The sequence below is a fragment of the Scomber scombrus genome, chromosome 15, assembly GCF_963691925.1.
Source record: "Scomber scombrus chromosome 15, fScoSco1.1, whole genome shotgun sequence".
NCBI classification, from domain to species: domain Eukaryota; kingdom Metazoa; phylum Chordata; class Actinopteri; order Scombriformes; family Scombridae; genus Scomber; species Scomber scombrus.
In genome coordinates, this window is record NC_084984.1 from 14,656,078 (window position 1) to 14,677,694 (window position 21,617).

The 21,617-nt window shown below is 37.2% G+C and overlaps 1 protein-coding gene across 1 annotated transcript; it reads left to right on the top strand.

Moving 5' to 3' along the window:
* Nucleotides 1-268: 268 nt before the first annotated feature.
* naa25 (N-alpha-acetyltransferase 25, NatB auxiliary subunit) lies at nucleotides 269-21,494 on the top strand. Its single transcript, XM_062434504.1, has 24 exons — nucleotides 269-339; nucleotides 2,891-2,976; nucleotides 3,225-3,363; nucleotides 4,184-4,302; nucleotides 4,393-4,467; nucleotides 4,572-4,679; nucleotides 6,934-7,012; nucleotides 7,443-7,554; nucleotides 8,288-8,377; nucleotides 8,953-9,125; nucleotides 9,224-9,336; nucleotides 9,419-9,626; nucleotides 11,581-11,670; nucleotides 11,777-11,957; nucleotides 13,030-13,129; nucleotides 13,238-13,389; nucleotides 13,485-13,610; nucleotides 14,512-14,755; nucleotides 14,860-14,983; nucleotides 16,291-16,356; nucleotides 16,439-16,536; nucleotides 16,651-16,761; nucleotides 17,538-17,678; nucleotides 18,632-21,494. Exons 1-24 carry the CDS (start codon nucleotides 282-284, stop codon nucleotides 18,752-18,754), a joined length of 2,916 nt encoding a protein of 971 aa, XP_062290488.1. The 5' UTR covers nucleotides 269-281; the 3' UTR covers nucleotides 18,755-21,494.
* Nucleotides 21,495-21,617: the final 123 nt, after the last annotated feature.

Genomic DNA, 21,617 nt, shown 5'->3' on the forward strand with positions numbered 1-21,617 from the left:
CTCCCTTCCTTCCTTCCATGTCCTTCCTTCCTTCTCTTCCTTCTCTTCCTTCCTTCCTTCCTTCCTTCCTTCCTTCCATCTTTCCTTCCTTCCTTCTCTTCCTCCCTCCCTCCCTTCCTTCCTTCCTTCCTTCCTTCCATCTTTTTAATGGCCCCTTAAATGAAGATGAGTTTGACCCCCCCAACTCCCCACCCCTGCTTTAATAACAACCTTTAATCTCTCCTACAGGCATCGCTCAGTGCGCATGCGTGAACATTTTCCCCCAGCAGGTAAACTCCACCATGGCGGCGAGAGGCCATGTGCAAGACCCCAACGACAGGCGGCTCAGACCCATATACGGTGAGGACTCAATGGGGACTTACACATTTATCCGTGTGTGGAGCTTTGGTAACACATTGCGGTGCTCTGTGCTGATGCATGCACCTTAAACTAGCGGTGTGTGTTTAGAGTCAGGAGGGTAGTAGTGAGGCCCTCCCCCCCCATCCTCCAGCTGCATCCACGGGCTCTAGTGGCTGCAGCGGCCCGATGACAGTGCACCTTACCCGGCCTGCTGCTGAGCCGTGAGTGGGGGGGGGGGGGGGTAAACTCTGCCTGGCTGTACAAGTTGACTGGATGAAACTGTGTGTGTGTGTCCAGGTGAAGCTTGTCGATGTTATCAGTAGTGTTATTGTGTTAAAGTGAGCTTTTTTGGGAAGACGAGTCTCTGTTTGACAGCTAGCTACCCGGCTAATGTGTCAGCTAGCCGGGCAGCCACTGAGCAAGAGGACGCTCTGTATAAACTCCCTCTTTTTGTTCAAAATAAAAAGTTAATATCTTATTCTGACAGGTTATTCTGTTGCTGATAGCTGTCTGGGTCCCAGCATGTAGTTAAACATGTTACACGGTTAGCTTTCCCTGCTACCATCAAGGTTCATAACACTTTAAAGGACAATGCTGCAGAGCTAGCATGCTAGGTGGCTAACTAGCATGCTAGCTGTCAGCTGGAGGCTGAATGAGCACAGCTACATAAACTGACTTATTTAGTGTTTTATCGGTGTTTAATGTTTATTTTATGACTTTATGTCAGTGTGTGAAGAACTACCAGGATCTACTACTGTTTAGTTGATGTTTTACTCTTCATCAGTGGTGTAAAATTACTAAAAAAAAAACTACTCAGAAACTGTACTACTTGTGCTTTACTGTAGTATTTCTATGTGATGCTACTTTCTATGTTAAAGAGGGAAATATTGTACTTTCTACTCCACTACATTTATGTGTAGACATTATGTGTTTATAACGAACCAAACTACAGCTAATAACATTTGTTCATTTATCTGTGTTTAATTGTTATGTTAATGTGTTAAAAACAGCTACTAGGATCTATTACTGTTTAGCAGATGTTTTACACTGTTTTACTCTTCATCAGTGGTGTAAAATTACTAGAAACGTACCTATATTCTAGTTTTTAGGTATTTGTACTTTTACTGTAGTATTTCCATGTGATGCTACTTTCTATATTAAAGAGGGAAATATTGTACTTTCTACTCCACTACATTTATTTGACAGCTTTAGTTACTTTTCAGATGAAGTCGGGCTCACATTTCAGATGTCTATGAGTTGTTAACAGCTCCACCAAATAGTGATTTCTCTCTCTAAACTTCTCACATGGTTTCATTTCAATAATTTAATAATCACATTTGTGTATCAGAACTTAGTTTTTTCTTCTTTCCTCTCCCATTAATCATCTCACCACTCCTCACATTTACTGTAATACTGCATACTACATCACTCATAATACTGCAGTACTTTTACTGTAATACTGCATACTACATCACTCATAATACTGCAGTACTTTTACTTTCATGGACCCAAAATAAGAATAAAGATGTAATATTAGGAATGATACTTTGGATTATATTATTTTTTAGCAGCAGCTCTTCAGTAGCAGTGAATTATAAACATATTTTATTATAAATCTCTATTTCTCTGCATAGTTACTGTGTATCATCGCAGCTGCAGCTTCAGCGCCGCTCAGTTTGGCAGCAGACTGTGAACTTATCATCTCTGGATGTAAATTATAAATCACGGGTCATCGAGACAGGTTTCTGTGGGCTTTGGCCAACTTTTGTCTCATCTGTGACGACAGTTTGAACAGAAAGAATAGACGTGACATAATCACAGCGAACTGTCTGGCACAGTTAATTTTGGCACCCAGCTGTCCTGAAGAGGCTGAACTGAAGTGTGTGTGATTGTATACACACAATTCATTCACCAACCATTCAAAAACACAGATATTATTATGGTGACAGCATTTTCTGTTCATAAACTAATCAATTAGTCTACATTATCATCTAATGGTGAAAGCAGCCTCTGTATAGCTTTTAAAGCAAAGTTAATGTCTTATTTTAAACTTAAAAAGCAACAATTTACTATCATGTAAGACAAAGTAAAAGTAGAGTTTCAGCAATTAGTTGATGGACAGAAAATTAACCTGCAACTATTCTGATAATCAAATAATAGTTAATCATTGTTTTGAGAAGCTTTGTCAGTTTTTCTGTGTCCTACATGATATTAAACAGAATATTATTGGATTTTGGGCTTTTTATGAGACCAAACAAGACATTTGTGATGTATCAACAATTATTAGCAGATGAAATGTTGATTATTTGTTAGTTATAGCTGTAAAGATAAGCCTCAAATTCTCTTCTTTTAGAAGCTGGAACTAGACTGTCTTTGGTATTTTTGCTTTAAAATTACTTAAATGAGTAGTAGTCAACTAATCATTTTATTTCTAAGCTTTACATGTCATTATAAACACTGTACATACTGTTACCCCTTTGAATTTGAGTCAAATATTATAAGTGATTATCTGTATTAATGTATTATTGTCGTCCTTTGTGTGTTTCCACAGATTATCTTGATAATGGCAACAATAAGATGGCGATACAGCAGGCAGATAAACTGCTGAAGAAACATAAAGATCTGCATTGTGCCAAGGTGGGTGACTAACTAACTATTATCACTGTGTTTGTTTTATTTGGTTAATTTGTTTATGATGCCGACTTTCACTGTTGACAGAAGTCGACATCAATCTTATAAAAAAGCACATTTCTTTTTGGAAACGGGGCAATCAGAACAGCTATTTGTGCTGTAATATAAGCCTTAAAAATTAATGCTTTTAGACAGTTTTCTTGTATGTTGCTGCACGGTTTTATTTTGATCTCTCTCTCTTTCCGTCCTTTCAGGTCCTAAAGGCCATCGGTCTTCAGAGGACCGGGAAGCAGGATGAAGCTTTCACTTTGGCCCAGGAAGTGACAACTCTGGAGCCCACCGATGACAACTCGTTACAGGCTCTGACCATCCTGTACAGAGAAATGCATCGCCGTGAGTACACACACATACACACACACACGCACACACACACTCTCCCTCTCTCTCTCTCTTAATAATATAACAACAATAACTAGAAACATGTAGTTTTAAAAGTTGTTCTAACTCCAGTGGATGGTGGAGTCCTCACCACAACTATAACAACAGTGTTGAATGATATCATTGGACACTTTCAGAGCGATTTGATGAACGATAGAAACACTGACAGCCAATCAAAATCTTTCCTACAAACCACACAGCACGACAAAATCTGCGTCCAGCTTTATATTTACAGTAAAACTTAAAAACCTGCAAATATCATCTGAATTCTGGAAACTGACTGATGACTTTATTTATTTATATTAATAATCTCACCACGGACTGACGCACTGTAAATTGAAGCAGAATGACACCCAGAGGTGATTTCTTTAGAGAGGTTTGTCTCTCTTTATTATACAAAGATGCTGCAGCTTTGTTTTCTATTATAATGTGAAAAAACAACAAAGTTAGTGAATATTTAAGGCTTCAGATGTGTGCTCATACTGTGTGTCTCTGCTTCAACATGTGCTGCTGTGGCTCAGTTTGGTCTGTAAATACTGAAACATCACAACAACTAGTGTCTGAAATACTGAACAACATACAGCAGAAACAGCTCATCAATAATTAGCTGCAGACACAGTTGGAACCAGCAGCTGTTTACAGGACGTTACAGTTCATAAGTGTGAATTCTCACATCGTTATTGTTATAGTTATCGCTCTTGGTGTGGAAGGCCCTGAAAGCTGCTAATAAATGCTGCACTGACTGACTGTAAATGACGTTTCCTGTTGTTAACAGCGGAGTTGGTCACCAAACTGTACGAAGCTGCGGTGAAGAAGGTTCCTCTCAGCGAGGAGTATCACTCTCACCTGTTCATGGCGTACGCTCGTGTGGGCGAGTACAAGAAGATGCAGCAGGTGAGAAACACACACACACACGACTTACAGCTGTGGCTTTAATGATGAAGAGGATGATGATGATGAAGGGTCCATGTCTGCTCTTTACAGGCAGGAATGGCTTTGTATAAAATCGTCCCCAAGAATCCGTATTACTTCTGGTCTGTCATGAGTCTGGTGATGCAGGTATGAGCTCAGTTCTCGTCTGTACGTTCATATTCTTTACATATATATATTTTGAATAATTCTGAAAATAATAATAAATGTGTTGTTTTTTGGGGTTTTTTAAGGCCGTCTCAGCACAAGATGAAAAACTGGCCCAGACCATGTTTCTGCCTCTGGCTGAACGCATGGTAGAGAAAATGGTCAAAGAGGAAAAGATTGAAGCAGAAGCAGAGGTGAGCAGAGTGTCTCCACGGCAACAAAAAACATTAAAATATTAGTTTATCTGCTGCACTAGTTAGCTCAGAGGTTAAAACTCCAACTCTGGCTCAAGTAAGGCCTTAAAACATGATTTTTATTTAAGCTTAAGGTCTTGACTGTTGAAGCAAACTGCATTCTGACACTTCTAGTATCAAAGAAATAGAAGTTAGTGTCTTAACAGGAAGATCTAAATCAAATGTTTCAAATCTGAAGCTTTATGGAGCTCTATAGATTAGATTAGATTGCTACTCTGGGACTATAGGACTGTTTATATTCAGTCATGTTGTTGGAGGAGGGAGATGACAGAAAGAAAGTTAAAGCACAGCGACAGTCTTGGAAATCGAAATAAAAACCCTTATTTCATCAAAAAAAGTTGCAGAAACTGATAAACCAGAGGAAATAATCTAAGGAAATGAAAGTCTCTGTTATGAAATCCAGTTGAAAAATAGTATAGATCGGAAAATTGGACCCATGCTGATTGAAAAAATTGAAGGCAGCATTTTAAACGTTGTATTAACACATTAAAAAAACAACAACAAAGAGTCGTCCTGTTGCTCTTTGTGTTTACTGTAGTGTGACTATGAATTAAAAAGAAGAAGCACAGAGGAGGAAATAAAAGTGCTTATCTCAACAGTAAATCACCCGCTAAGTATCTGATGATGATCAGCTGATTTTAAAAGCGAAACCGCCACAAAACATCAGAAAGAAGTTTTATTCCTTTCTACTCTTTTTCTTTCTTCTTCTCTGCAGAAGTCGACAAAAATAGCCTGCCTTTATTTTTGTTCTTAAACAAACGATGAGGAATGTCTACTTCTCATCCTAATATAAATACTATAGAGTACTTCCTTGTTTTATGAATGAAGTGGCACACACCTCATACTGTGCTATCAGCCATGTTTTATATGATGAGTGGTTGATGTATATTCAGCATTTAATGAAACATAAATGAACACTTAACACAGACACACAGGATTAAAGCTTATAAAATATGAAAATGTGTCTTTAAATTCAGTTTTAGATCTTTTTAAAATTAGACTTTTACTCTAGTTAGTTAAGTTTAGCAAAACAAAACAAATAGGCAGTGTTTTTTTATAGCCAAAAAATAATAATAGAATTTTTTTTTAAACAACATATACACATACATATTTATATATATATATATATATATATACATATATACACACACACACACACACACAAACACATATTTTCCTTCCTTTTTCTTTTTTTTTCTTTTTCCTTTTCTTTCCTTTCTTTCTTTCTTCCTCCTTTTTAATTTTTTTTCTTTCTTACTTTCCTCTTTCAGGCATACAACAAACAATAAATATCTGATTTTTCTAGTCCTACCCCTTTTTTTACCCTTTTTATTTTTACTTTTTTAATTTTTAGACCCTTATCAGTCACTTCCAAGCTAAAGAAGAGAACAAAAAAAGGGAAAACTAAAACTAAACTAAAACAAAGAGAATACAGAACATACAAACAAAACAAAAAAACATCCAAGCATTCAAAACAATACAAGTGAATAATAATAACAAAACAAAACACACTCCTTTTATTTAACCCTTACATACTGTTCATACTGTTTTTCTATTTAAGAGCTGTAAAAACACTGTATGCACATTTCTTTTTTGCTGGACTTTTCCTAATGTGACCCACAGTATAAAAAATGGGAACTAAAATAAATCCTTTTTTACATTTTTGTGCAGCTGATACACATTTAAATATATGCAAATGTGCAAATTTGACCTGTGTTTATTTAAAAAACAAATCTAAAATCAGCTTTCAAACTTGTTTTAACCCTCCTGTTGTCCTCGAGTCAAGGAAGGAAGGATGGAAGGGAGGAAGAAGGAAGGAAAGGAGGGAGGGAGGGAGGAAGGAAGGAAGGAAAGGAAAGGAAAGAAGGAAGGACAGGAAGGAAGGAAGGAAGGTAGGAGAGAGGGAGGAAAAAAGGAACGGGGGGAGGGAGAAAGGAAAAGAGGAAGGAAGGAAGGAAGGGAGGAAGGAAAGGAAGGGAGGAAGAAGAAGGAAAGGAGGAAGGAAGGAAAGGAGGGAGGAAGGAAGGAAGGGAAGGTTAATCAAACATTTATTAACGACTGATGGGGAATTCATGTGTGTAAAATGGTGTAGAGACTAATTACGAGTCAGAAAATGAACAGTATGTAAAGGGTTAACTAGCAGAGTTATTTGTAGTATTTACACTTGTTTCTTGGTGTTTTTCTTTAACTGTAGGTGCAGCTGTATTATATGATCCTGGAGCGTTTGGGAAAGTGTGTCGAGGCTCTTGAAGTGATCAGAGGTCCACTCGGGGGTAAGTGTGTGTTTCTCTTCTCTTCCATATCGCTACACTCACTCTACATAATATACCTTTGTGCTATTTCTAATCTGTTTGGTGTATCATTTAACCCTCCTGTTGTCCTCAAGTCAAGGAAGGGAAGAAGGACGGAGGAAAGAAGGGAGGAGGAAAGGAGGAATGAAGGAAAGGATGAAGGAAGGAAAGGAGGGAGGAAGGAAAGAGGGAACGAAAGAAGGAAGGCAGAAGGACAGAAGGAAGGAAGGAAGGGGTTGGAGGAAGGAAAGAAGGAAGGGAGGAAAGAGAGAGGAAGGAAAGAAAGAGAGAAGGAGGGAGGAAAGAAGGAACAGTCAAAACAGACGGGGTCAATTTGACCCGGGAGGACGACGACACAACGGTTAAACTCCTCCTGACTGACTCTGTGTGTTTTTTATGCGTCTCCTCACAGAAAAGCTGACCAGCGAGCTGCAGAGCCGAGAAACCAAATGTATGATGCTTTATCAGCGGCTGCAGCGCTGGCCCGAGTGTAACGCCCTGGCTCACAAGCTGCTGCTCAAAAAGTGAGTTTTAGCACTTTTATATTCACTTTATGAGCCAAAAACTATAGATTACAAGTAGAGCCTGACTGATGTGGGAGTTTAATGGGGGGGGGGGAACATTTCAGCCTTTATCCATTAGTGATTTATTTATTTTAATGGAATGAAAGTAGAGCTTTTCTATGTGGATTATTTTAGATATATCTTTAATGTCACTGTTAAAATACAGTGGAAGTCAGCAAAATATAGATAATTTGAAACATGAAGAACTACTACTTATCTTTTAGTCTATTTGTTGTGCATCTTATTGTTCTGTATCTTTAGTTTTTAATTGTTTTTAATTGTTTTTAATGTGTTAATTTAATATTTCTCCCCTATTTATGCTTGTCCTTTTTTAAATTGTGTGTTTGTGTATGTTATTCTCTTTATTTTATGTTGCTTAGATGGTGAATATTGGATTATGTGAAGCACCTTGTAACCTCAGTTTGGAGAGATACTATATAAATAAAGCTTATTATTATAATTATTGACCAATTTTGCACTGATATGATGATGCAAGGTACTCAAGGTACTCAGAGGGGCTGCTTTCTTATACAAATAACTTTATTAAAGCATATTTAACATTATTATACATCATTAACCAATTTTAGAAATGAATACTGAGAAAATAAAAAAACGAAATAGCTAAATAAAACATCAGTACTGTGCAATATTTGATCACAAGAAATGTTTAATGTGTCTCTCTTTCTGTTTCCAGTCCTGATGATTGGCAGTTTTATCCTTCCTACTTCGACTCTCTCTTCCATCTGATCGATCAGTCGTGGAGTCCGCCGGAGGAAGGAGAACAGTGAGTACAGAGTCATTATCTGCTTTGTCTGGTTAACCTTAAAATAATTAATTAACTGTCATTTATTACAAAGGGAAAAAATAGCAAATCATCACATTCAAGGAGCTGGAACCAGACGATCAATCGGATAGATGGATAGATACTTTATTGATCCTTCACAGGAAATTGATTAGTTACAGCAGCTACAGCCACATAGAATATGATATAGGTAAGATATAAGATTTATAATACAAATCCAAAATAAAAAAAATAAGAGAAAATAAAAATAATAATAAAGTAAGATAAGTTAAAAAGTAAAATAAAGCAATAAAAGCTAGACTAAAACTATGTTAAAATAAATTAAAAAAGACAAAACAAAAGTTAAATAAAGTTAGATAAAGATAAAGTTTGAGTAATAATAAAATAAAGTACTATGAGTTAAAAAGTAAAATAAAGTAATAAAAGCTTGACCAAAAACTAGGTTATAAAAGGCTAAAAAGACAATAGAAACATGATATTTGGTGTTTTTCTCTTTCTGTTGTCTCAGTAGATAATTATCATGTTATCCACAGTGTTAAACCTTTGTGTGTCTGCAGCTGTTCGGAAGGAGCGGTTCATTACACTGTGGCTGAGGTCATAAGGTTTGTGGAAGAAAGAATTAAAGGGGAGGACGGCAAAGAGTCTCGCTCGCTCAGAGGACCCTACTTAGCTCGGCTTGAATTAATACACAGACTGAGAGAACGAGGCTGTCCTGAAGAAAGCCTGCTCGGTAAAAACACCTGGATTTCAATTATTATTTAAAAAAAAAAAAAGGTTTCACCCTTTTCCAGATGTTTAAACCCTTCTTTGTTGTTTGTCTTTGAACAGGTGAGCCTTTAGAGTTGATGGTGCAGTTCTTCGGGAAGTTCGGAGACAAACCGTGCTGCATCACTGACCTAAAAATATACCTTCACCTGCTTTCTGCTGACCAGCACGTTCAGGTGAGGCGGAGGAGGCAGCATCACAGCAGCACCGAGTAAGCAGAATGTGAAATTAATTCTCTCTCTCTCTTTTTTTTTTTAGTTCATTAACCGTCTGAGTGAAGCGGTGCCGCTCGGGGAGCAGGGAGACGATGGATTCGCTTTCCCAGACGACACCAAAGCGCTGCAGAGGCATTTGTGTGTGTGTCAGCTGAGCCGCGCGCTCGGACTGCATCAGCGACTCGACGTGGACGGAAAACTGCGGCTCATCACGGAGCTCAAAGCTCACTATCATCACGGGCTGAAGTTTGGTGAGAACATCACTGCTGTTCATGTATAGCTGGGAATCTGATTATAAACAGAGCAAAGAATATTTACATTTAGTTGTTACTTACACTCAATAGTCTAAACCACATATATTTGTGACTTAGTTAACGACAAAGTATCAATGAATTGTTTCCAAGGGACCGGAAAAAATAGAAACTCTTGTTTAAAGGCCGTCCACACTAAGAACAATAACTATGAAAGTAATGATCACTATAACGTTCCAGATGTGTCTGCAGCTAATGAAAATAGATACTGATGACGAGCTGTTACTGCTGTATGTTGTACAGAGAGATAAAAAGAAAAGATAAGATATTCCTTTATTAGTCCCACAATGGGGACATTTGCATTGTTACAGCAGCAAGTGGACATTAAAATAGAATATAAGAGCAGCAATAAGAAAAGAATAAAGACAGACACTAGTTGCTGCGATGTTTCAGTATTTACAGACCAGACTGAGCCACAGCAGCAGATGTTGAAGCAGTAACACACAGTATGAGCACAGATCTGAAGTCTAAAAGATTCACTAACTTTGTCGTTTTTACGCATTATAATATAGAAAAAAAGTTCCAGCATCTTTGTATAATAAAGAGAGACAAACCTCTCTACAGAAATCCCCTCTGGGTTTCATTTTACAGCAAAACAGACACGTGTGTGTCTGTAGCAGCAACTGTTAAAAAGTACTGAAAGTTGAAAGTTCAGAATTTTGCAGCTTTCACAAAGGTTGATATTTATATTCCTCAAAGTAAGTCATGTAAAACATCATTTTGTGCTCATGTACTGAAACTCAGTAGGTGTCACACTGGTGCTGAAATGAGAATATTTAAAACAGTAGTCAGGCATAAGCTGGTTGCTATGGTTAGTTAATGAAGGTAATATTAGTATTGATGCTTTCCTATGAACTATATGTGCGATTCCACTTGTTTTTATACAGCTTTTTACTTTATGCATAAAACATCAGAAGAAAGTGGTGAATAAGTTATTTTTCAAAGTTATATGGATGAGGAGGGGCTTTTGTTAACAGGCTGGTTTTATTTATTTTTGACACCAGGTGAATATTTTTGGTTGTAAATAAATTTGGGATAGTTGTTTATGAATTATATAGATGAGTTAATGGAGGATTTGTAAGAAAAAAAGGTAGGAATTTATTTAAGTATATACTTCTTCCTGCTCCTTTTTGAACACAGTTTTTCTTGCTTTGTTTTTTATTCTCATGTTCGAAATGAATAAATTCAAATCAAAAAGAGGATAAATGATAATAAATCAATAAAGAAATGATGATGTACATGAAGCATCTGACTAACGTTCCTCAATTGAATAGATGAAACTAACATAAATATCATATTTCCATCATGTTTTCCATCGTTTGAGCTTGAGCCTCCTTCAACCTTCATGTCGTCCTCCCGGGTCAAATTGACCCTGTCTGTTTTGACTGTCCTTCTTTCTTCTCTTCCTTCCTTCCTTCCGTCTGTCCTTCCTCCCTCCCTCCTTCTCTCTTTTTTTCCTTCCTCTCTCTTTCCTTCCTTCCTTCCTTCCTTCTTTCCCTCCTTCTTTCCTTCACTCCTTCTTTCCTTCCATCTGTCCTTCCTCCCTCCTTCTCTTTCTTTCCTTCCTCCCTCTTTCCTCCCTTCCTTCTTTTCTTTCCTTCCTCCCTTCCTTCCTCCTTTCCTTCCTTCTTCCTCCCTTCCATCCTCCCATCCTCACTCCCTCCTTTCCTTCCTCCCTTCCATCCTTCCTTCCTTCCTCCCTCCTTTCCTTCCTTCCCTCCCTCCTTCTTTCCTCCTCCCTTCCATCCTTCCATCCTCACTCCCTCCTCTCCTTCCTTCCTTCTATCCTTCCTCCCTTTCTTCTTCCTCCCTTCCTTCTTCCTCCCTTCCTTCCTTGACTCGATGACAACAGGAGGGTTAATGACGTCACCTTTTTTTTCTTTTTTTTTAACAGGGAAAACCGCTCTGAAGACGGAGCTGCAGTTCTCTGATATGTATTGTCTCATGGCAGCTCATGTATATGTCGACTTATGGATGGACACCAGTGAGTGTTTCTCTTAAATTGTCCAGTAAACTTAATTCTTAATGCCAAAAAAATCAACAAACATCTCAAATATAACGTAGTTAAAAAGTGTTTGTGTGTTTTTCAGGGGATGAAAACATGGTGTGGCAGTGTTTGGGGCTCCTGCAGGAAGGATTGACTCACAGCGCCTCCAACGCTCAGTTCAAGCTGCTGCTGCTGCTCCTCTACTGTCGTCTGGGAGCCTTCGAGCCCGTCGTGGATCTTTACTCCAGTTTAGACGCCAAACACGTACAGCACGACACCATCGGGTCAGTATGAGGGTCAGTGAGGGTTTAGTCAAATTTAAAGGGGTTAAAATGTGGAAATAAATGTATGAATAACTTGCACAAATTCTTTTTTTGTGGACCCAGCATCAAATTTCTGCTTTTAATACATTTTGAGAGAATATATTAGAGGATTATGGTAAAAATGTCTAAGTGGTGTAACCATAAAAACTTTGTACCAAATAATTCAACTTGCTTAAAAACAGTAAATTGTCAATAAAACACTATGACAACTAGTTTGGCATGATCTTACATTATAACTTTTTATATTAAATAAAGGTAATGAAATACAATCGTTCTAAATATTACATTTCATCTGGGGAATCATGGAGATCAGGAAACATTTACATGTTTTAAATGAAGTCATTATTAGTATAAGTCCACTTAAATACACTAAGTGATAAAATATTTAATATTTATCATTCTTTTATGGTTACTTATCTTTCTTTCCTTTTTTCTTTTTCCTCTTTCTTTTCTTTCTCTTTCTTTCTTTCCTCTCCTTTTTTCCTCCTTTTTCTGTCTCTTTCCTCCTTTTTCTTTCTTTCCTCCTTTTTCTTTCTTTCTTTCTTTCTTTTCTTTCCTTTTTTCATCTTTCTTTCTTTCCTCCTTTTTCTTTGTTTCTTCCTCATTTTTCTTTTATTTCTTTCTTTCTTTCTTTTCTTTCTTCCTCCTTTTTCTTTCTTTTCTTTCCTCCCTTTTCTTTCTTTTCTTCCTCACTTTCTTTCTTTCTCTCTGGGTGAATAAAACATTTAATATGTATCATTCTTTTGTGGTTACACCATTTGACATTTTCAGGAGCATTCAGTCTTACTTTTGGTAAAAAATGGTGCAAATGTCATTTCAAATGATATAAAACCAACAAAAATACTAAATGTACATTTTAACAAACCTGATGCTGCTTTTAAAACTATTTTTGAATTGCTCATCTTGCCAACCTTTTATTTGTCACTGATCCTTATATAAACACACAGTTACCTCCAGTTACATCTAATCTGTATTAATCATATATATATTATTTTATTATTATATTATGACTGTTTCTTTCTGTTATTTTCAGGTTTCTGTTAACACGTTACGCTGAGTCGTTGGGTCAGTTCGCTGCAGCCTCCCAGTCCTGTAACTTCTCCCTCAGGTTTTTCCACTCTAACCAGAAAGATGTGAGTTTAAGCCCACTTCTTCATTTTTATTTCTGCTACAAAATCTAGCTCATAAACTCTTCCATTTTCATCCATCTTCATTATTTTTTCTTCTCGTCTTCTCCGCAGACCTCAGAGTATATCATCCAGGCGTATAAATACGGAGCGTTTGAGAAAATCCCAGAGTTTATCGCTCTCAGGAACAGGTTGAACCAATCGCTGCACTTTGCCCAAGTCCGCACAGAGAGGATGCTGCTGGACCTGTTCCTCGAGGCAGATATGTGAGAATAAACACACACAAAAGAACTACACATTAAAATATATAAACACTGTGCTGTGGAGTTAAACGTCTTCATTTGGGTGTTTTGTGTTTCAGTGTGTTGAGTCTGGAGGAGAGTGTGAAGGCCATGTCTTTGTCTGCAGAGGAGGACGACATCCCCTGGGATAATATGAGGGACAACAGAGACCTTACTGTTTTTACCAGCTGGGACCCAAAAGAGAGGTATTTACTTTCATACGCTGTGCAGAAAAAGAGGCACATGTACTGTCAACTCATACCGGGAGCGTTATGGCAGCGGAGCTCTGGGAGAGAAATCTGCCTTTTAAAATGAATTTGCACTGTTAACCCTCATGTTGTCCTCGAGTCAAGGAAGGAAGGAAGGGAGGAAGGAAGAAGGAAGGAGTGAAGGAAGGAAGGAAAGAAGGAAGGGAGGGAGAGAGGAAATGAGGGAGAAGGGAAGGAAGGGAGGGAGGAAGGTAGGAGGGTAGGAGGGAGGGAGGAAATAAGGAAGGAAGGAAGTAAGGAAAGAAAGAAGGAAGGGAGGAAGGGAGGAAGGAAGGAGGGAGGTAGAAAGGGAAGGAAGCAAAGAAGGACAGAGGAAAGAAGGAAGGGAGGAAGGAGGGAAGGAATGAAGGAAGGTAGGAGGGAGGGAGCAAAGAAAGAAGGAGGGAGGGAGGGAGAAATGAAAAGAGGAAGGGAGGAAGGTAGGGGGGAGGAAAAAAGAGAGAAGGAGGGAGAGAGGAAGGAAGGAAGGAAGGAAGGAAAGAATGAGGGAGGGAGGAAGGAAGGAAGAAAGGGAGGAAAAAGAGGAAGGAAAGAGAAGGAGGGAGGGAGGAAGGACAGACGGAAGGGAGGAAAGAAGGAACAGTCGGGAGGACGACAAGAAGGTTAATACAGTAATTACAGCAGCCCAATCAAATCCGAACGAGTGCCTTTTTTGTTTGTTTTTAGTCAACAACATTAGTGTTTAATCTAGTTTTGTCAGATAAATTACAGTCAAATTGTCACATGTTTAACTTCTATGTCTTGCAATAATTTGGAGGATAAACCTGCTGCTATGTCTGATGGTTTTTCTTGATAAAAGCATTTCAAATCAACCTTGTGTACCTTTTCTTTCTCACAGAAGTCTAACTGAGGAGCACAGACGTCGCTCTCTGGAGGAGGAGACCGTCTGGCTGCGGATACGCTCCCTGACGCTTCGCCTCCTCGCCTCTTTGGCCACGCTGGGACACACGCCGTCGCCACAGAACTCCGAGGTCCCCAACGAGAACGGCGTCGGGGACAAGACCTCGATCCTCGGCAGCCTGCTCGCTCAGCTCAACCAGAATCTGCAGGCGGCGGCTCAGATAGCAGAGAAACGCACCCAGGTAAGTTTCACACACTGGTAGATACAGATTTGTATATATTTGCAGCTTATTTGAATGAGATATGTGGAGTTTATTATTGTAATCGTGTGTTTCTGGTGCTGTAGTATCCATTCCTGGGGCCGCCCTCCACCCGCCTGGCCGCGGCTCTGTCCAGTGGGAGCTGTCAGTGTCAGGCTGCGGCCTTCCAGCTGTCTGTCCACCTGCAGGAGCTGGAGACCTTCGGACTCGGTAAGAAGAAGAAGAGATGACATGAAATTCAGATCAGCCGATGTTGGGTTAATCATGGTTTTTGGTGGTTTAGTCAAATTTAAAGTGTGTGAAAATGTGAAAATAAACGTATGAATAACTTGCACACATTCTTGTTTTGTTGACCCAGCATCAAATTTCTGCTCTTAATCCATTTGAGAGAATATATTAAGAGGATTATGGCAAAAATGTCTAAGTGGTGTAACCATAAAAACTTTGTACCAAATAATTCAACTTGCTTAAAAACAGTAAATTGTCATTAAAACACCATATCAACTAGTTTGGCATGATCTTACATTATAACTTGTTATATTAAATAAAGGTAATGGAATACAATTGTTCTAAATATTACATTTCATCTGGGGAATCATGGAGATCAGGAAACATTTACATGTTTTAAATGAAGTCATTATTAGTATAAGTCCACTTAAATACACTGTAGGTGGATAAAATATGTAATATTGATCATTCTTTTGTGGTTACTTTTCTTTCTTTCCTTTTTTCTTTTTCTTTCTTTCCCTTTTTCTTCCTTTCTTTTCTTTTTCTTTCCCTTTTTCTTCCTTTCTCTTTCTTTCTTTCTTTCTTTTTCTTTCCTTTTTTCCTCCTTTTTCTTTTTCTTTCCCCCCTTTTCTTTCTTTCTTTCATTCTATTTCTTTCTTTATTTCTTTCTCTTTCTTTCTTTATTTCTTTTTCTTTCCTTTTTTCCTCCTTTTTCTTTTTCTTTCCCCCCTTTTCTTTTTCTTTCATTCTATTTCTTTCTTTATTTCATTCTTTTTCTTTCTTTCTTCCTCCTTTTTCTTTCTCTTTCCTCCTTTTTTCCTCTTTCTTTCTTACTTCCTCTTTTTTATTTTTCTTTCCTCTTTTTTCTTTCTTTCATTCTTTCTTTCTTCCTCCTCTTTCTTTTCTTTCCTCCTTTTTCTTTCTTTCTTTCATTCTTTCTTTCTTCCTCCTCTTTCTTTTCTTTCCTTCCTTTTTCTATCTTTTCCTCCTCCCTTTTCTTTCTCTCTAGGTGGATAAAATATTTAATATTTATCATTCTTTTGTGGTTACACCATTTTCAGACATTCAGTTTTATTTTTGGTTTTAAAAAATGCTACAAATGTCATTTCAAAATGACATAAAACCAACAAAAATACAAAATATACATTTTAACAAACCTGATGCTGCTTTTAAAACTATTTTTTTAAAAACATTTTTGAATTGCTCATCTTGCCAACCCTTATTTGTTCCAGACCCTGTCGCTTTTACACTAACTTTTTCTTCTTCTTTTTTTTTACCTTCCTTCCTAGACGAGTCCTCCGAGCTTCAAACACAGATCTGTAACGCTTTCAAATCATTAGTAGTTCAGCTTCAAGGTGAGTTTGCAGCATTAAACAACAACAAAAGTTTATTCTGTGTCTGTTTTTACTTCATGTTTTCCTCTTTTTACACCCACAGAAATTCTGAATAAATGCAAAGGGGATTTATTGGAAATGAAAGAGGGCAAATTAAAAACCTGGCCCTCCTTATTAGAAACCCTAGTCTTCTTTGTTGAGGTGAGAAATCTCTGCTTCTACACTTGAGTTTATATTTCCTACCTGCACAGAATCAGATGTTATAGAGGTATAATATATTATTATTATTATTATTATTATTATAACTCTATACAGGCGGTGTGCATAGTCTTGTGGATGGCTAGTTACTGTGCGAAGATCCTCCGACCACTCAAGACAAGTCTACAGAAGAAGAAGAAGAAGAAAAAGGATACAAACACAGCTCTGGTACAGCTCCTCTTTTTATATTTCATTTATCCACATCTTTTCATTTTATACACCTTGACAATGTGATTAGGTGTGTAACAAATTATTAATATGGCAATTATTTAAAGTAAATCAAGAAGACAAGATATCAACACAGATTTTTAATTATTGCAGAATATTGTGAGCATTTTTAATTCATAGAAAAATTAATAGGAAAAAAATGAATAAATTAAAAAAAGGAAAACAATTCAACTTGGTTTTATTTCATATTTTAAAGTGTCCACCTTCCTCAAGAGCAACAATCATAAAAATAAAAAAAAGATAATTTAAACACAACAAATAATTAATATGGCAATTATTTAAAGTAAATCAACAACAAGATATCCAGCACAGATTTTAATTATTACAGAATATTGTGGTCATTTTTAATTAATAGAAATAAAATAAGTAGAATAATAGAAAATAAATAAATAATTACAATTAAAGGAAGGATGGAAGGGAGGAAGAAGGAAGGAAAGGAGGCAAGAAAGGAGGGAGGAAGGAAGGAAAGAAAGGAGGGAGGAAGAAGGTAAATTAAATATGAACAAATAAAAAAAAGGGAAAAAATTCAACTTGGTTTTATTTCATATTTAAAAGTTTCCACAAAAAAGAATTAAAAACAAACCCTTTTTAATCCTCTTATACGTCCCTGATATATTGTAGCTGTATGTCTATGTGCTGATGATGATGACGATGATGACGATGATGACGATGATGATGATGCTGATGATGCTGATGATGGTTTGTGTCTCTTGCAGCCAGCGGTGATGTGTGGCTTCCAGGAACTGACGGGAGGCTTGCAGGACCTGCTTAACCAGGCTGTGGAGCATATAAAGGAGCAAGAGACCGGCATCACGGCCCTTAAACTGGCCAGTTTAACTTTGGAAGGAAACACAGAGGTTAGTGTGCAGAAACAAACACAGTTTCTCTTTGACTATCTGAAATCTTTCTCTCTCTCATTCAGGAAAAATGCTGATTGTAAACAATTAAACCTTAACACCCACCCCAACCGGTTCACCTACCTCCTCCTGTAGCACACACACACACACAGAGGACTAAACGTGTTGCATTCACTCATTTTAACTTAGTTCAGACATGCATGTTTATACAGGTATGATGGTTGCTAAGTTGCAGTGTGGTGAACAATGTGCATGCACTGTAAAGTCATAACTGATCAATAACTTATAGACAAGCCATCACAGCGACGTCATGGCAGTGAATGCACCGATGCTGCAAGGCTGCTTTTGATGTTTTTTGCAAAGTGAGGGACATGTTTGATAATGTTTATTTTATTTTTTAAAGACACCTTTTAACAGGTTTAAATTTATTACAATGGTTGCTGCTATTTTCCTTTTGTTGTATGTTGTTTTTTTAATGTTGTGTAGAGTTGGTGTATGTTTTTAATGTCTTCATGATATGTGTATGTGTATTGTTTGTATTTTTTAATGTATTGGAGGAAGCTGAAGACACATTTCCATTAAGGTGGAAAATAAAGACAGTTCAATTCAACCCAACAATTAAGATAGATGATGTATATACTACACACCCCTAATTTATATACATTGAGCTCTGACAATAATGAATAAATAGATAAATTAATATATCTTTGTCATTGCAAGTATACAACAAAACTGTTTGAGCAGCATAAAAATAAAATAAAAAATAAGATATATACACATAACACTGATCACTTAAATGTAAATAAATAAATACGGGGCAATAACTTACAGAAGTTGATGTTCAGGCTTTGAATAAAAGGAGCAGTTTTATGTTATATGTTCTTAATGTTATGTAAAGGTTATGTTGTGTATAATCAGCTGACATTCTTTGTTTATTTTCTGTGTTTTTTCAGGAGGAAGCGTCATTTGCGAAGGCTGCTATGGACAAAGTGCACAGCAGTTACCTGCGCTCGCTACAGGAAGTGGGAGATCTGCTGAAGAAGAGAGCAGAAACTCTAAAGAGCCTCAAGATCTGAACACCATCAAACACACACACACACACACACACACACACACACACACACACACACACACACACACACACACACACACACACACACACACACACGAACCCCCCACCACCCACTCCTGAATCAAGATGACTGTACACCCACCATGAGCCCCTCCACCACCTCTTCTTCCTCTCCTCCTCCTCCTCCTCCTCCTCCTCCCACCACCTCTAGCCCCCCAGCTAACCCACTTGTCCTCTTCTTCCTCCTCTTCCTCGCTGGTCCAACAAACCTTCCTCCTCTCCTCCTCCTCTTCCTCCTGCTGCTGCGTCTTTCTCACTGTTTTTGTGAGTTTGAGAGCTCTCAGTCTGGATTTCTCCTTTTTTTAACTCTTTTTTTCTTATCTTTTTTTTTTTTAAGTTTCTATCTCTCTCTCTTTCACTCACTTCAACACACACCTCTGGAACATTTGCAACTCTTATAGCACATAAACTTGTAAGTAAAACCCATGAATTTATACAATACAGCAATTATAATAAAAAGAAAAAAAGAAAACAAAAAAAAGAGAGAAAATAATAGATACACGCTCCTTTAAAAGAAAAATAGAGAAAAATTAGGAATGAAATACGCAGTTTTAGATGAAAAAAACTAATACATTATTGTATATAGTAAGAAGAAAAAAGAGAAACTACCACAACAGCAACTCCTCGACTTCCTGAAAATATAAAGACACAATAAACCACTACTGTTTGTTGGTCCGTTACGTTTCCTCCTTTTTTATTCCTAACTTTTTTTCTTTTTTTTTTCTGGTGACTCTTGAGAACAATCACAATAAACACACTCACACACACACTGGGACTCTGAAGAGGATATTTGTTGTTTTTTTTCCAGCTGTTTTTTTTTCTTTGTCTTTTCTTTTTAAAGCTTCAAGAGAAAGCAGGCACAATGTCACAAATAACTGACTAACTCTCTTTCTGTGTGTGTGTGTGTGTGTGTGTGTGTGTGTGTGTGTGTGTGTTGAAATATGGACTCATGGCTACCAGCAGAAGGCCTTCAGACTGAAGTGTCCCCTTCAAACAACCATTTCTTTTTATTTTAGTTCTTTTTTTTTCATTATTTTTTTTGCTTTCTGTATATCGTGTGTGTGTGTGTCGCTTTGGTACTGAAACCTGAAAGTTGAACCACCTCTGTATAGTTGCAGTATTATTATTATTGTTTTTATTATTATTATTATTATTATATAAAGAGCTAAAAGTTGGGATGAGTTGAAATAACAAGAACTTCTTTCTTCTTCTTTTTCTTTTGGGTCACACCAGTAAAAAAAACAAAAGCAGTGCTCGTTAAACACGTGAGGAAGAAAGTAGCTTTTTTCTTTTTTAATCTGTTAATTCAAGTTTCACAGAGACAAATCATGATCCAAACCTTTCCATCTATATATATATATATATATATGATAATCTTGGGGCACTCTGGTGATTTAAGAAGCAAATCATTGCATAAATATATAAATAAATGCAACATCCACATCACATTCGGACACTTGTTGCATGTTACACAACATTCTATCTATTCCTTTTATGTCTCGTTACACTGACTCTCAAAATAAAGGCCCCCAAAAATACACACATATACATATATATGATGGGATTGGCTCGCTCTCCTTTCCGTCATCAGCAGCTCTTTAAAACACAGAGGTGTGTTTCACAGACGACGAATATCGGACCTAATTGTAAATAATAATAGTAATAAATGTGGAGCCTTTTGAGATGCAGTGTGCAAGGACATTAGTGTGTGTGTGTGTGTTTTAAAAAGCAGCTGCAAATTAGATGATATTAAGATTTGTCCCATGTTTATAGTATTTTTTTGTCATTTCCCCTTTAAGATAAAAAAAGTCTCATGAACCAAAATCTGTAGCATCTTTTTTTTCCTTCTTTTTTTTGAGACTTTGCTGTTTAGAAATAAACCATTAAATAAATAAAATAACCCAAATATTAAAAAGCAGACAGTTTACAATTTAAAGGAGCACTGATGGATGACTGCTTTTTTCTTCCTTTTTTGTTTTTTTTAAAAAATTATTTTTATTTAAAAATTTGGCAAAAGAAATGTGAAAATGTGAGTAAACAGTGAGTCCTCCATTCCATCCTTCCTTCATCCTTCTCTCTGTTGGTCTTGTATATGCACACAATCACATATACTGCTAATAAATGCCTTTTTTTTCTTTTTCTCTCTTCCTTTTTGATGACTCGAGCCCCCTTCTTCTTCCTCCTCCTCTCTTCTTTCTTCCCCCAAAAATAGAAATGTTTGCAACAGAGCTGTGTGTGTGTGTGTGTGTGTGTGTGTGTGTGTGTGTGTGTGTGTGTGTGTGTGTGAGTGTGAGAGTGTGAGAGTGTGAGAGTGTGAGAGTGAGAGTGTGAGAGAGAGAGTGTGAGAGAGAGAGTGTGAGAGAGAGAGAGTGTGAGAGAGAGAGTGTGAGAGAGAGAGTGTGAGAGAGAGAGTGTGAGAGAGAGTGAGATCCGACCACGTGTTTTATTGTCATCGTTGTTACTGTCGAGGTTTTTTCAGAATAATGGTTTGACAATCTGGAGTGTCATCTCTCACCCTCACCCCTTTTTCTTTCTTTTTGTTAGAAAATGGAAAACAGAAACACTGGAATGTCAAAAGCTTTTTTTAGAATAAAAAAAAGGTAAATGTGAGAGGTTTTTTTGTTTCAAGCTGCTTTTGTTTTTTGGTCATATATGATGATGAACTGATTATTTTTTAGGTTGGGTCGAACAAAAAGAGGAATTTGAAGACATCACATCGGCCTCTGGGAAGAAGCTGAAGGCATTTTTCACAATTGTCTTCGGTTTTACACACAAAACAGCTGATTAATACTGTAATTAATTGTTAG